The sequence below is a fragment of the Botrytis cinerea genome, chromosome 14 (genome assembly GCF_000143535.2).
Source record: "Botrytis cinerea B05.10 chromosome 14, complete sequence".
Lineage (NCBI taxonomy): Eukaryota > Fungi > Ascomycota > Leotiomycetes > Helotiales > Sclerotiniaceae > Botrytis > Botrytis cinerea.
This window is the reverse complement of record NC_037323.1, coordinates 1,725,211-1,737,477: the sequence shown is the minus strand read 5'-3', so window position 1 is coordinate 1,737,477 and position 12,267 is coordinate 1,725,211. Positions and strand designations below refer to the sequence as shown.

The 12,267-nt window shown below is 40.2% G+C and overlaps 4 protein-coding genes across 5 annotated transcripts; all 4 read left to right on the top strand.

Annotated features, from left to right (window-relative positions):
* Positions 1-557: 557 nt before the first annotated feature.
* Positions 558-3,224, top strand: BCIN_14g04430 (hypothetical protein). Its single transcript, XM_001546494.2, has 3 exons — positions 558-1,368; positions 1,441-2,087; positions 2,156-3,224. The coding sequence occupies exons 1-3, from the start codon at positions 746-748 to the stop codon at positions 2,260-2,262; spliced, it is 1,377 nt and encodes a 458-aa protein (XP_001546544.2). The 5' UTR covers positions 558-745; the 3' UTR covers positions 2,263-3,224.
* A 196-nt stretch (positions 3,225-3,420) lies between these two features.
* BCIN_14g04420 (hypothetical protein) lies at positions 3,421-5,355 on the top strand. Of its 2 annotated transcripts, XM_024697243.1 has the most exons (4): positions 3,421-3,433; positions 3,567-4,174; positions 4,250-4,374; positions 4,441-5,355. In XM_024697243.1, the coding sequence occupies exons 2-4, from the start codon at positions 3,695-3,697 to the stop codon at positions 5,000-5,002; spliced, it is 1,167 nt and encodes a 388-aa protein (XP_024553058.1). In that variant the 5' UTR covers positions 3,421-3,433; positions 3,567-3,694; the 3' UTR covers positions 5,003-5,355. The 2 variants fall into 2 exon arrangements, with proteins under 2 accessions (XP_024553058.1, XP_001546543.2); XM_001546493.2 differs by having other exon boundaries at positions 3,421-4,174.
* A 1,709-nt stretch (positions 5,356-7,064) lies between these two features.
* Positions 7,065-7,593, top strand: BCIN_14g04410 (hypothetical protein). Its single transcript, XM_024697242.1, has 3 exons — positions 7,065-7,202; positions 7,254-7,460; positions 7,567-7,593. The coding sequence occupies exons 1-2, from the start codon at positions 7,086-7,088 to the stop codon at positions 7,386-7,388; spliced, it is 252 nt and encodes an 83-aa protein (XP_024553057.1). The 5' UTR covers positions 7,065-7,085; the 3' UTR covers positions 7,389-7,460; positions 7,567-7,593.
* Positions 7,524-9,447, top strand: BCIN_14g04400 (hypothetical protein). The gene has a single exon (XM_001546491.2). The coding sequence runs from the start codon at positions 7,567-7,569 to the stop codon at positions 9,232-9,234; it is 1,668 nt and encodes a 555-aa protein (XP_001546541.2). The 5' UTR covers positions 7,524-7,566; the 3' UTR covers positions 9,235-9,447.
* Positions 9,448-12,267: the final 2,820 nt, after the last annotated feature.

Genomic DNA, 12,267 nt, shown 5'->3' with positions numbered 1-12,267 from the left:
TTGTAGAGTATTGGAGTTGTGAACGAAAGGAATGAGAATGAAGCTTTTCAAAGTGGACACTAGACAGTTCCTCCCCTCCCATTGAATAATCCCAAGAGAAGGGGCCATTTATTGGCAATTCCTCATCAAGATTTTGTTCTGGTCAAACCTACATTTGAAGTTACAACCGGGTAATAACATAATTTTTACTGCACACCTCCGGTCCTACAAAAGAGGCTATGCACGGCATAGAGCCACCAACAACTCATCCACGATTACGAACCCATTGAAGCATCTTTATTTAACCGTCCAGCGACATCTCTTCGCAGATCCCAAATTTCCATCCTTCGAATGCTTTCAAATGTGACATAGTGTAAGCGCCAAGATTTCTTTATGTCAATATCCTAGTTTTTACCGTGTAAAATGCTATGCGCCTTACTTTGTACCTTTGATCCTGCATACACACAAAATACCCACAATACTACCATGCAAGTGCTTACCATCAGGCTGAGTTATCTTTTTCATGTATGTACCCTCCCATCTATTAATTACAAACTTTACGTTTGTTCAATAAAATGGTTAATTAACTGAATGATTTGTGCCCTTCAATCTCATGATCGAGGTTTCCTGTTCAAATGCAAATTAAACATCTAGTGAAGGAAGTTCCCACCGAATTGGGATTTGGATAGTTCCTTTCTTTCACTCAAAGTCTTTTAACTCTAGGATTTGTTATTTCATTGTACACATTAACAATTTCTTCTATATAATGCATTATTCTAATCCCCTTCGCAAACTTTCTCTCCCGCACCCCAATGCGCTTATTCCAAGCCGCGGCGCTTTTCTCTCTTTCATAACTACTGCCGCCATATGGCTATTGCTGTTTTCATTTTTTCGCTATATTTATTGGCGAGATCCACACTCCGCATTTTTCGATAGCACACATGTCTATGAGAGAGACTATTCTGATCGACGCCAATCCTCGGGGTTATCTTTTTTAGATGGTCTGGTCGAAGGCAATCAGACATCTTTATTCAGTAATTCGACTTCAAATCTTTCGGGAGACTCAGATGGAGATGGCGATACAGAGGTTCCGGATATGTGTATAGCATATGTAACCATAAAGCGCGATATGCAGGACAGGAATGAAGGAAGACAATACATAGATGCAGCGCTAGGAACTATGGTAGATGGATTAAGTGAGGAGGAAAGAAAGAAAGCGTGGATCTATGTATTATTTGCAGATATGGATCCAAGTGTTCATCCGTTATGGGGGGAAGAGTGGCTTGGGAGAGTAGTAGATGATTATGGTGGATATGACGTTGGGGGGGAGAGGAGAGAGTGGTTGGAGGAATTAATGAAGCAGAAAGAATGGCAGATTAAAGGAGTTTTGTGAGTATCTTCTTCCTTGAAACTGAGAATGCTAAGCTGGTTAGCAACTCCCAAGAACTAACAACACACTAGCGATTACGTATACGCGTTAAGCCGGTGCTACGACACCCATGCTCCTTATATCGCAATTATGGAAGACGATATTATATTCGCTCATGACTGGTTCCAGCGCACTATTTCTGCTCTTAGCAAAATCGAGTCTCTCTCTCAAAATCCTGAAGATAAGTTTTACAATTGGATATATTTGAGACTTTTCTACACAGAAACATTTCAATCGTGGAGCGAAGAGGTAGATTTTTGGTATCGGCATAGATATTTTCTACTTTTCCTGGTTGCTCCTCTCTGTACAATTACTGCTCTCATATTTGTACGCAGCAAAATCGGCGAGAAAAGGAAAGCGGGAGGTTGGTTAGACAACTGGACAATTTTTGTTATAGGAGTGGTGGTAGTACCGGCCTTTATAACTCTGGGGTTTATGGTTGGGAAACACAACTTACCGTGGTGGGAATTCAGAGGGACAGAAGTGGTGAAGATGAATAGTGGAGGATGCTGTACTCAAGCTATGGTTTTTCCGAGGGAGCAGGTGGAGGGACTGAGGAGTTATTTGACGGGAAGGGGGAGTGGCCAAACGGATCTGATGATTGAGGATTATGCGGGAAACGAGGGTATGGAGAGATTGGCACTTGGGAAACAGGCCGTGCAACATGTGGGAGCGAAGAGTAAGTTTTTTCTTCTCCTTTTTGAGAGGGGCATTGGGGGTGATATTCATGAAACTGATTGTGTGTAGGCTCGAGAGGTGATAATCAAATCAACGCTATGAGTACTTGGGCATTCCACTTTGAGGAATACGACAAAGTTTCTCTGTTTGGAAACTCGTTGTATGAAGAATCTTGATCTGGAGATTTGAACCTACCAACCCGGAAACATTCAGATAGTCGATATCGGAAGTGTATATCCTCACTGCTTTATATATTTGAAATGTGAAAGAAATTCACTACTCTCAAAACTACGCTTGTAGGACATCAACTACGAATCTACTACCTCTCTCTTTCTCTTCCGAACTCTTGATATTTTATATCTACAGCAATTATCCCATTACAGACAGCTCTAGGCCTCCCCTTCAATAGTTTATGCCCCGTCTGCTCCATGCTCAAAGAATACTTTATCGATCATTATTGCCTTTAGGCAGAAGTATAACACGGGAGTATTGGGAGTCAGGAGCTTACTGTCTTTTGGCAATGAGACTTTTGGGACTAAGAAATTCTTATACATCTATGAAAACCGGGGTGCAGATATTGGAGAAGCGAATGATAGGGTGTTCGGGATACGATAAATTGTCGGGACTATATGCATCTTTGTTGCCAAGAGGCAACAAAAAGGGAGTTAAGATGCAATTGGTATGTATTCGACATCCTGATATTTTCAGGTTAGAGTCCCTCGGATGTTCTGTTCCCAGATTTGGCACAGAGAGGCTTTTCTCTATTTTGGGTATTTCAATTGGGAGTTCTCGACACATGGAGAATTCGGCTCCATAATTGGAGTTTTAAAAGTCGAGACAAGAAATTTCAAGCATAAGATAACGTAGGCTGCTTGCGTGTTCATACGAAATTTAGGCATTGTCACATTAAGATAGTATATCATCCGGTATCCGGAATGTCGCCAACATTTAATCTTTGGATGAGAACTATCTGAAGCCTCACGCAGATATAATTCGATAGACTGATTTGATGGTACATGCCTAGGACATACATAGTCTATCAATTTGAGATGATTTGAGTAAACCAGGCAGATACTACCAGAAAGTCCCCACTCACCTAATTTACCGAATCCCACTATCAAATAATTGCTGCCTAGCACGTGCCTAACTTGATACTAATTCTGGTATACATGCTAATCATCAACTGTGATGACCCAGCCAGGAAAGTTTAAAGCTTACCTTAAATCAACGATTCAATTTGGCTACACGGCCAAAGTTCCTAGGTACCCACTCAAAAATGAGATACATTGATGGTTTCCTTGGAAAATGTAGCATCGTTGCGTACGCAGACTGTCGTGTCAGCTGAATGTGAGTATGCGGCGAAGTGCGTCTCTTGCCGGGGGAGAGGCATTTGATGATCCCCTACTCCATACACAAACTTGTACAATTCGAAAATGCATTGGGGTAACGTACCATTATCAAGCTGATGTCAGATGAACAGAACTGAAGTTCTATATAAACACACTCACTCACAGATGAGGTACAAGTCCGTACTGCAACAGAATATCTTCCATTAACCCAAGTTCCCAAGTTGGAAGTTCCAAGGACGTCGACCCGTCGAGTTTCACAATGCCAGTAACCATCAAAGTCGCGCAGCACGATGCAAACGCATTTGAGCCAAACTGGCGTGAGAAGCACCAGAGTTATCCCAACTTGCATTCAGCCTCGATCGCAAATGCAGACGGGGTGTTCTTGCTAGATTTACTCAAGCAATTGGCCCCGAAACCCCCGAAGAGCCCGAGAAATTTAAATTTCAACGGTACTTTGATACAATCGACACTTACCGAAGAGATTGCGAGCAAGATCCTCCCAGCTGGAAACGGTTTAGTACATACCTGTCTCGAGGCGTATAATCAGCATCGTCATCTTGTCCTTCGTCCTGATGACATTTGGATTGCTATTGTGACTCAATTCTCGTTTTATGTGAATAAACATTCTGAGGAACTGCGTTCCTTCTTTGTGGCGCACGAAGGAAAAAAGGATCTAGTCGTTGAAGGTGATCATCTTGACTTCACTGTTTTCACTACTAATATGGCCAACATGATCCAGGTTTGTGTAGCTTTACTACGCTCTTGTATCATGTTACTTAAGAAATTGGCTTACTCATTGTTAACTTGTAATTAGGACAATGTCGTGGATAAAGACCTCAAGTCATGGATTTTACCAGCATTTTCGACCACGACGCGAATCGATACCATTGTATGTAGCTCAGTAATGATGAGTACCATGAAAAAGTACTTCGATTACACGTACGTCACAACTCTGTCCGGAAGTTTTTATCCTATGCGGCACTATAATGTATGCTGACCTGTTAGGTTTTTTGTTTCGTGTGGTATACCTACAGTCACGCTACTCGGAGAGGTATCAGACTGGGAAGAAATCCTTCGCCGATTGGACAAGCTTGAATCATTTGGGCCAGCTCACCAAGAATTGATACACTGGAAAGAGATGCTTACTCCAGTAATCCAAAATATGATTCTAACCTTCAAAACTCCTGGAGCCACAACCCAAGTTGATTTCTGGTCAAGAATTGTTAATATATATAATCTAAGTGGCGGATCGTCTTTAACTGGGTGGCTTACTGTTTTCTGTGTCTTCAATGAAAATGGAGACTGGAAAGGAGGAAACAGGAGATCAGAGCAGGGCACCGGTTCAATGAGCCAGCCTCCCAAATATCCATTCATCGAAATTGCAGATATACCTACCGGAAAGTGCGAGGTTAACGTTCGGATCAGGGGAAGGATAGAACTCGATGCTGTAATTGTGGCCGGTTTGATAGGCGCTTCAGTCTCTTCTCAGAATGGGGATGGTGGAATTCTTGACACAGTGCAGCCGTACCCTGCGTGGAGCATCTTCGAGCTGAACAAAGATGAGTGAGTCGATGCTAGAATCATTCAGGAATCTCTCAGGACGACAAGGGCTTACTACTTTGGTATTGTTTGCCAAATGGGTTGGATTGTTGTTAAGTAGAGCTATTGAATGGTTACCAATGCCGCAATATTAGAACTTGCGGCATCGAAGTGATTTTGGAGTAAACACCTGTTGTATCACAATACTTAGCAGCGAGAACATCAAATCTTGAGCCCGCCAAGAATAGAAAAGGGGCTTCAAGAACCTGCTTTTCAGAATTAAACCAAGGTTCCATCTCATGATTTGATTTTACCCAATTTGAGACATTTCGTATTTCATAGAGCTCAAATCAATATCATCACAAAGAACGAGAAGAAATAATGGTTGACTGTTTTAATATTGGATTATCGTCGAGGTGTATGATTTTTGATTTTTCTTCAAGTCTTAACTAACCACTTATGATCGGTTCCTTCTTTCTCCAAGCTTCCAAATTTACTTTTGCGGCTTGTGGAAGGATCGAAGGATGAAGAACACCCAAATCAGATCTGCAACATAAACCCAGGAGTGTAAGAAAGTCACGAGTTTTAATGGTGGTTGGCTGATTGGGGGAGCGAACTTATTGATCCGAAGTTGGTCCGAATAAAGTTCCAATTTCGACGACGTCTCTTCGAATCTCTAACTAGCTTGTGCTATTTTCTATCTTGTACGCCGTATATTGTCTACTGGACGTTCTCTTGTGGATGCATTGTTGGCGATACTTATTAATCTCGGTGCAGAACTTCTGTGGCTTGCAAATGACCGTACTTGTTAGCAGAACCGGGTAATTCGTCACATTAGCAGAAGTGCACTCTTGCTAATGTCCTCGACTTGCTCTTCCATTTCTCTACCGGTGGGCTCAAGTCTTACTGTATCTTGTTTCGGAGCATGGGAAATGCTTCAAACTAAAGGTTCTCGTCGTGATCTGAGCTGTTAGTTGATGACGTCCCTGCTTTCCCACAAGAAGGGAAATGCAGTGTTGATGAAATGTCTAAATTGAAAGAGCAGAGCGTGTAGATGAAGAAACGATCTTATTATATCACAAAACGAGTTGTACAACAAAATTGATGTTACATCACACAGAAGAACTGATCCGTGTTTTTCGACCTATGCAACCTTGTTGATGGCTGCCTGTCACCTATCCTCAAACTTATGCTGGTATTCACCTTCTACCTATATCATATTCGTTTCATTGTCATAATTTGATTGTCATTTTTATTCTCTACATTTCTTGGCATGAATTCAACCATCAACTATGCCGTCGGCACCTGAGTACGACAAACCAGCTCGAAAATGTGGGAGACACCCAAACAATCAAACCAATGGCGGCATCACAACCATTGATTAATAATCGTTGAAGCAAGATTAATGGCAGGTCAAGTGGCTGTGCTGTTGCTTCTCTGGCTCTTCTTTCGATTGGCGGTACTGACATTGGCAAAATCGGTCTTCACCAAGCTTTGCCTCTTTGCCAATCATTCCTGATATTTGCTACTATTCTTTACACACGCGTGACCAACCTTTATCAAACGCTTCAGCAATTGTACCTAAATGGATTCTTTCCTCCAACTTGGTACTTCGCCAACCATATAGACTCTCATCTCTGTCGTTGCAACTCATTATTTGTCCTCCGGCCAGATCCCGTTCTGAACTTCACTCCTCTAGAACTATACACGTAAATTTGTGACTTTCTTGACATTAAATCTCCAAGCGCTACATTCTCATCACCATTTTTAATCTGGTGGCAAGAGCTGTGTTGCACAAATTCGCTACGTCGAACCGGATTCTCGTCAGTTTCAAAGATATGATTCTTATTGTTTACGGATATGGTAGTTTTATTGCTTGGATCTGTATCATATTGCGTATCAGATTGACGAAAGAGGTAGGCTCCGGCATGGAAACGAGAAAGGAGATTGTTAGTATCACCTCGGTGGTGATTATGACGTCTTCATTATAGGTACGGTATAGTGTATTGTATTGTGTCTATCTATTCCAGGTTCAGAGCTAAGAGAGCTATATGCAATACGCTTGTGCACTAGCGCGCACATATTCAACCGTATCGCAACAGAGAGGGATAATGAGAGCCCGTATCAAAAATGACATAGAGTGGACCGACAGTGCATCAAACTCTACTGCTGACAAGAAAGAACAGAGAAACAACGGCAAAATAAAACAAGATGAGATAAGAGTCAAAGTATGATTTGTTTATATAGATTATCACTTAGAAAGCTAACTTGGAGTACAGAATTTGATGATATGGATATGGAACGAAGAGCGGATCTCGAGGGGCGAGAAAGCAAAAATTTACAAAGGCAGAGAAATTCCCAGTGCTCTTCTCTATGCGTACGGCAATAGCAATCTCAAATACGGTTTCGCGTAATTTCGCGAGATTAACATTCAAGTATCGCGTAGCCGTAGCATTTGTGTTTATTATTTTCACAAACCAATAAAGGTGCTTGGAATCTCTTCTAGTTCCCAAACATCCACACCTCCACAACCTTCCAAGTTGTACGCAGTTAAAACAATTCTCTGTTTTTCTTCCTCTAAAATCTTTACAGATGCAACAAAATTCCTCCTTACTACCAAATAATCGATCTACATCTTTTCTCACCATGTCGACACCAACACTCTATACTGGCAAGTCAATTACGGATGCCTTAGCTACGGAACTTCTTGTCATTATCTGCGAATATCTTCCTCGCGAGGACTTGATCAATTTTCGATTGGCGAACAAAGTTTGTGCCGAAGTCACGTCTAAAAACCTCGTTCAAGATTTGCATGTCATATTCACAGAGAAAAGTCTCAGTAACTTGTTGAATATATCCAAACAACCAAATCTTTCGAGAAATGTCAGAAGCATATTGTATGAGCCATATACCTTGCGAGCTCTTTGTGAGAACGAATATGTCTATCACATAGATAAGAAGTTAAATCTTATGCGTCCTGATGCAGAAGAAGAAGACGAAGACCTAAACAAGGGATGGAAGCTGTACAACCAAATTCGCAAACGTGAATTGTACTTGAACACGTTGAATTACGATATCTCTGTCTTCGCACAAGCTGTCCCAAAATTCTCAACTCTCAACACGATTGTCGTGGATGACGCTGGACTTCCATCTGATCGAGTCATAAACTCTTACAACCGCAAGGCACATCTTTGTAAGAAGATGTTCAGCTCTGGATCAAGTGGTAGCTATACTGCCTACAAACCAGGGATGTCGCATGAGCTACTTCTTGCTGCTAGCCTTGCCGGTGCACCACTGACTACTTTCAGAGCCACAGCTCTACCTTTGGCATTTTTCAACGCGATGCCAATGAGAAGTGACTATGTGGCTCTTTCAGCGTTGCAGAATGTTAAGCATATCGACATTACCATCAACGTCAACGAAGAAGAATGGCAAGCCGGCGTCAATGTAGTTGTTCCTCGCCTTGCACAATTTTTGTCTCTCGCCTCTAATCTCGAAACTCTTCGTATCGATTTGGGGAATCATAAAACAAGATCAATGGTGCCAATTCCTTTGGATGTGGTAATTGGATGCACAGGTAGTTTCCCAAAGTTACGCAGTCTCAACCTTCGTCATTTCTCGTGCACCGAAGTCTTTTTCTCAGAGTTTCTTCAAAAACATGCGGAAAGACTGGAACATTTGGCACTTGACACAATGACGATGGCCGACACTTGTCCTGGTTGGGGTAGTGTTTTCAACACACTTGAAACTAATTTGAGACTCAAGTCTTCTCAATTCACTGGTCTTTGGTATGAGGGGCAGGATGATGACGAAGACATAGCTTGTCCAATAAAGCTTTCCGCATCATACCCTGGAACTTTGTCAAGTTCTCTGGGCAAAGTACTACAGCACCGTGTCGTCAAGAAGTGTATGCCGGTGAGAGGCATATATATGACCATGGAAGAGATCTGGGAGGCCGCCACGAGAGAGTCAAAAAAAAGGGGATATGAAACTCCTAGTGATGATGATTCTGACGATAGCGACGATTCTGGTTTTTACGATGACGATGATGATGATGACGGCTACTTTGATGATGATGACGAAGAAGATGACGATGATGATGATAGTGTTGAGGTTAGCGATGATGATGAAGACAGCGAGGATAGTGATGATGATGAAGACGATGAGGGTAGTGTTGATGACGAAGAGGATGATAGTAGTGATGGTGGAGACGAGGTTAGTGATGATGATGACGATGACGATGAGAATAGCATTGATTGAGAATGCTCATTTCGATAATTCTTCTAACGAGATGTTATAATGTGGCTCTGGACATACACAAAACAGGGTTCGCATGGAGAATACTATAATCTAGGATTCTTTAATATCTCTTAAATATAGCCAATTGTAAATTTCCGAGTGATTGGTTCATACTATGACAATATCGGGAGTTGGTTTGCATTGGAGTAGATGAAAATTGCTGGCTTCTCATCATAGTCTAGAATTAATGTGTACAATAATCAATCAATAAACAATATGAACTTATATTTGCTCTACTATGGTGAAATTTTATGTATATTTTATTATACAAAGTAGTTTTCAGCATGCAATGGATTTCTTACATCATTTTATACACCATGGTAGACCAGTGTTTACGACACTTCGGAATGCAGTCTATTGGTCTTGGAAATTTTTGTTTTGAGATTCTGGAGATGTGATTTTTGATTTCATAAATGAAACTACTTCATTATTTGAGACCATTTTGATATCTTAAATAATCTCCCACCGCCCAACGGATAAACTCTCAAGACTTTTTTTTTTATATTAGACTATAATCCAGACTGCTGAACTTACTGGGATTCTCAGCACACATCAGAGTATCAAATACACACACCCAAATATCTCCTCGTCTCACCTCACCAACCTCATTCTCTAAACCTTTGTCAGCTATCCATCCACTTCATTCACTTTTCACATACCAACATAGTGATCTTAAATTCTAAACCATAACACTTCCATACGGTGATCCACCCATTCTTCGAAATCGAGATACTCTCCTCCACAAATATCTATAGAAAAACTCAAGTATCAAGATTTCCGCTACTAACTTTCTACTACACCAAACTTTGTTACTAGCTCTTAATTTTATATTCATATCACTACTCTACATCTCAGCGTTACTTTTTCTCTTCTATCGCACAGGAAATGAAATTTGCATTTATCGTAGTTCCTATTCAACTCATCGTTTCTCGGTTAATAAGTGTATTTTTTACCTCCTTTTTTGTCCCTCTTTCTACTTTCTATAAACTCTCTCGTATACTTACTTATACCCTTACTCTCATCTTCCCAATTAACCCTCGACTCTCTAGTACACTTCTCGCCCAATCGATCTACCAACTCTATATTCTTCTCTAAAAGCCATATATACCATCCATTTACATACAGACTGTATCTCTTCAAGCATCCCCTAATCTTCAAGCTAGCCTCAAAAATCCCAACGCCAAGTTTCGTACATATCACTTTTTTCCAACTTCAAATACTCCCTATTTCGAATTTAATATCCCATCTATTACTATATAACAGCAAAGTCAGATACTTTTGCTAACATTATATCTTTTTTTCTTTAATATCCTTTTTCTAATCCACTACTATCTAATTATCTATTCATCAAAAGCAGTATTTTCATATCCCTCTTTCAAATATAAATATACTCTCATCTTGATTTATCCCTCATATTCCTCTATCTTCTACTACTACATCACATCATAACACACTCCATCTCATCCATCCATCATCGTCATTCCACCATACTACCCCCACCCCCACCATCTCACCAATCAACCTCTACTCAAACATAAAATCTCCAATTCATTCAGTATTAATACTCTACCTATCCCAGCAAATCAGAATCCGTCTCCTCTCTCTTTAAATCCAACTCTAATTTCACCACTTCATCTCCACAATCATCTCAATCTCAATCCCAAAATTCTTTATTGCTTTTATAAGCGAAGGATTCTACTAAATGTACTTACTATATATACAATCCTATACCACACCATATCATACTATACCGAGTAGCTTGATTTTAAACTATATACCCACTAGTAAAACTTTAATTTGTATTTCGTAGGAGCGAGAAGTAATTTATTAGATAAGATCTCAATTTTGATGATTAGAATTTTTTTCTCTTATATATATATATCTCCATCACATTATAGCATCAAACATTCATGCTCACCCCATCTCATTTCACGTCAATCTGTCTGGCTACACAGCCAATATGCAGATACCTACTCGCTCTTCTCTCTCTCTCGCTCACGAGAGCAATCTACCTACCTAGATATTTGAGTGCGAAGATAGGCTTTTTGTTTATGGATATCTGGGGTTGAAGAATAGTATTCTTATTCTTATTCTCGTTTTATACTTAATTCTAACTCAACCATAAATTCAACCCTCACTCTTTAATTACATTATTCTCAATCTCACCTCCTCTAATTCTTCATCTCATTCTTATCTTATGCTCAATTCATCCCCATACTTATACTCAACTCTAACTTCACCCCTGACTCTTTCGTTCCCTTATTCTCAATGTCACTCTCTCGCTTCCTCTATTCTTTATCCTCATTCTCTTATTTTCCCATTCCATCTTTGTCTTCAACTTTGTCCTTAATTTCATTATCAATTTTATACTCAACCTCATCCTTATCCCCAACCTCCAACCTCTTGTTTTCTCAACCTCATTCTCAACCTTATTCTTTACCCTCTACCCTTTACTCTCTATTCTTCATCCCTCATCTCCTTATCTTCTCATTTCATCTCCAACTTTATAATCATAATCGTTCTCATCCCTATCCTCATTCTCATACCCATACTCATATTTGTACTTATACTCATCCTCAAACTCAGCATTATCTTCATTTCCATCTCTATCCTCATTCTCTACCCTCAACCCTCAACCCCAAACCACACAATCTAGATTCCAATCCCAATCCCAACTCGTAACTCACAGCCCGTAACCAGAAAATCCAAATCCAAATCCAAATTTAAGCCCAAAACTAATGTACAAAAAGAACAGAATCTAATAAAACACAACACAACATAGCATAGCCCATTCCATCCTATCTATTGGTTTGAGAAGGATACAAAAGATATAAAACACTTATTATGTATTTTAGGTTCTAATTGTCTATATTGTATTCTATCTAAAGAGGTAGCTATGTAATGTACCGGGAGCAATATGTCTTATATAGAGCTATTGAAAGAGCTAACCTCTTTCGCATTCGCTTAGGGTTTCACTACAATAGCCATTGAATT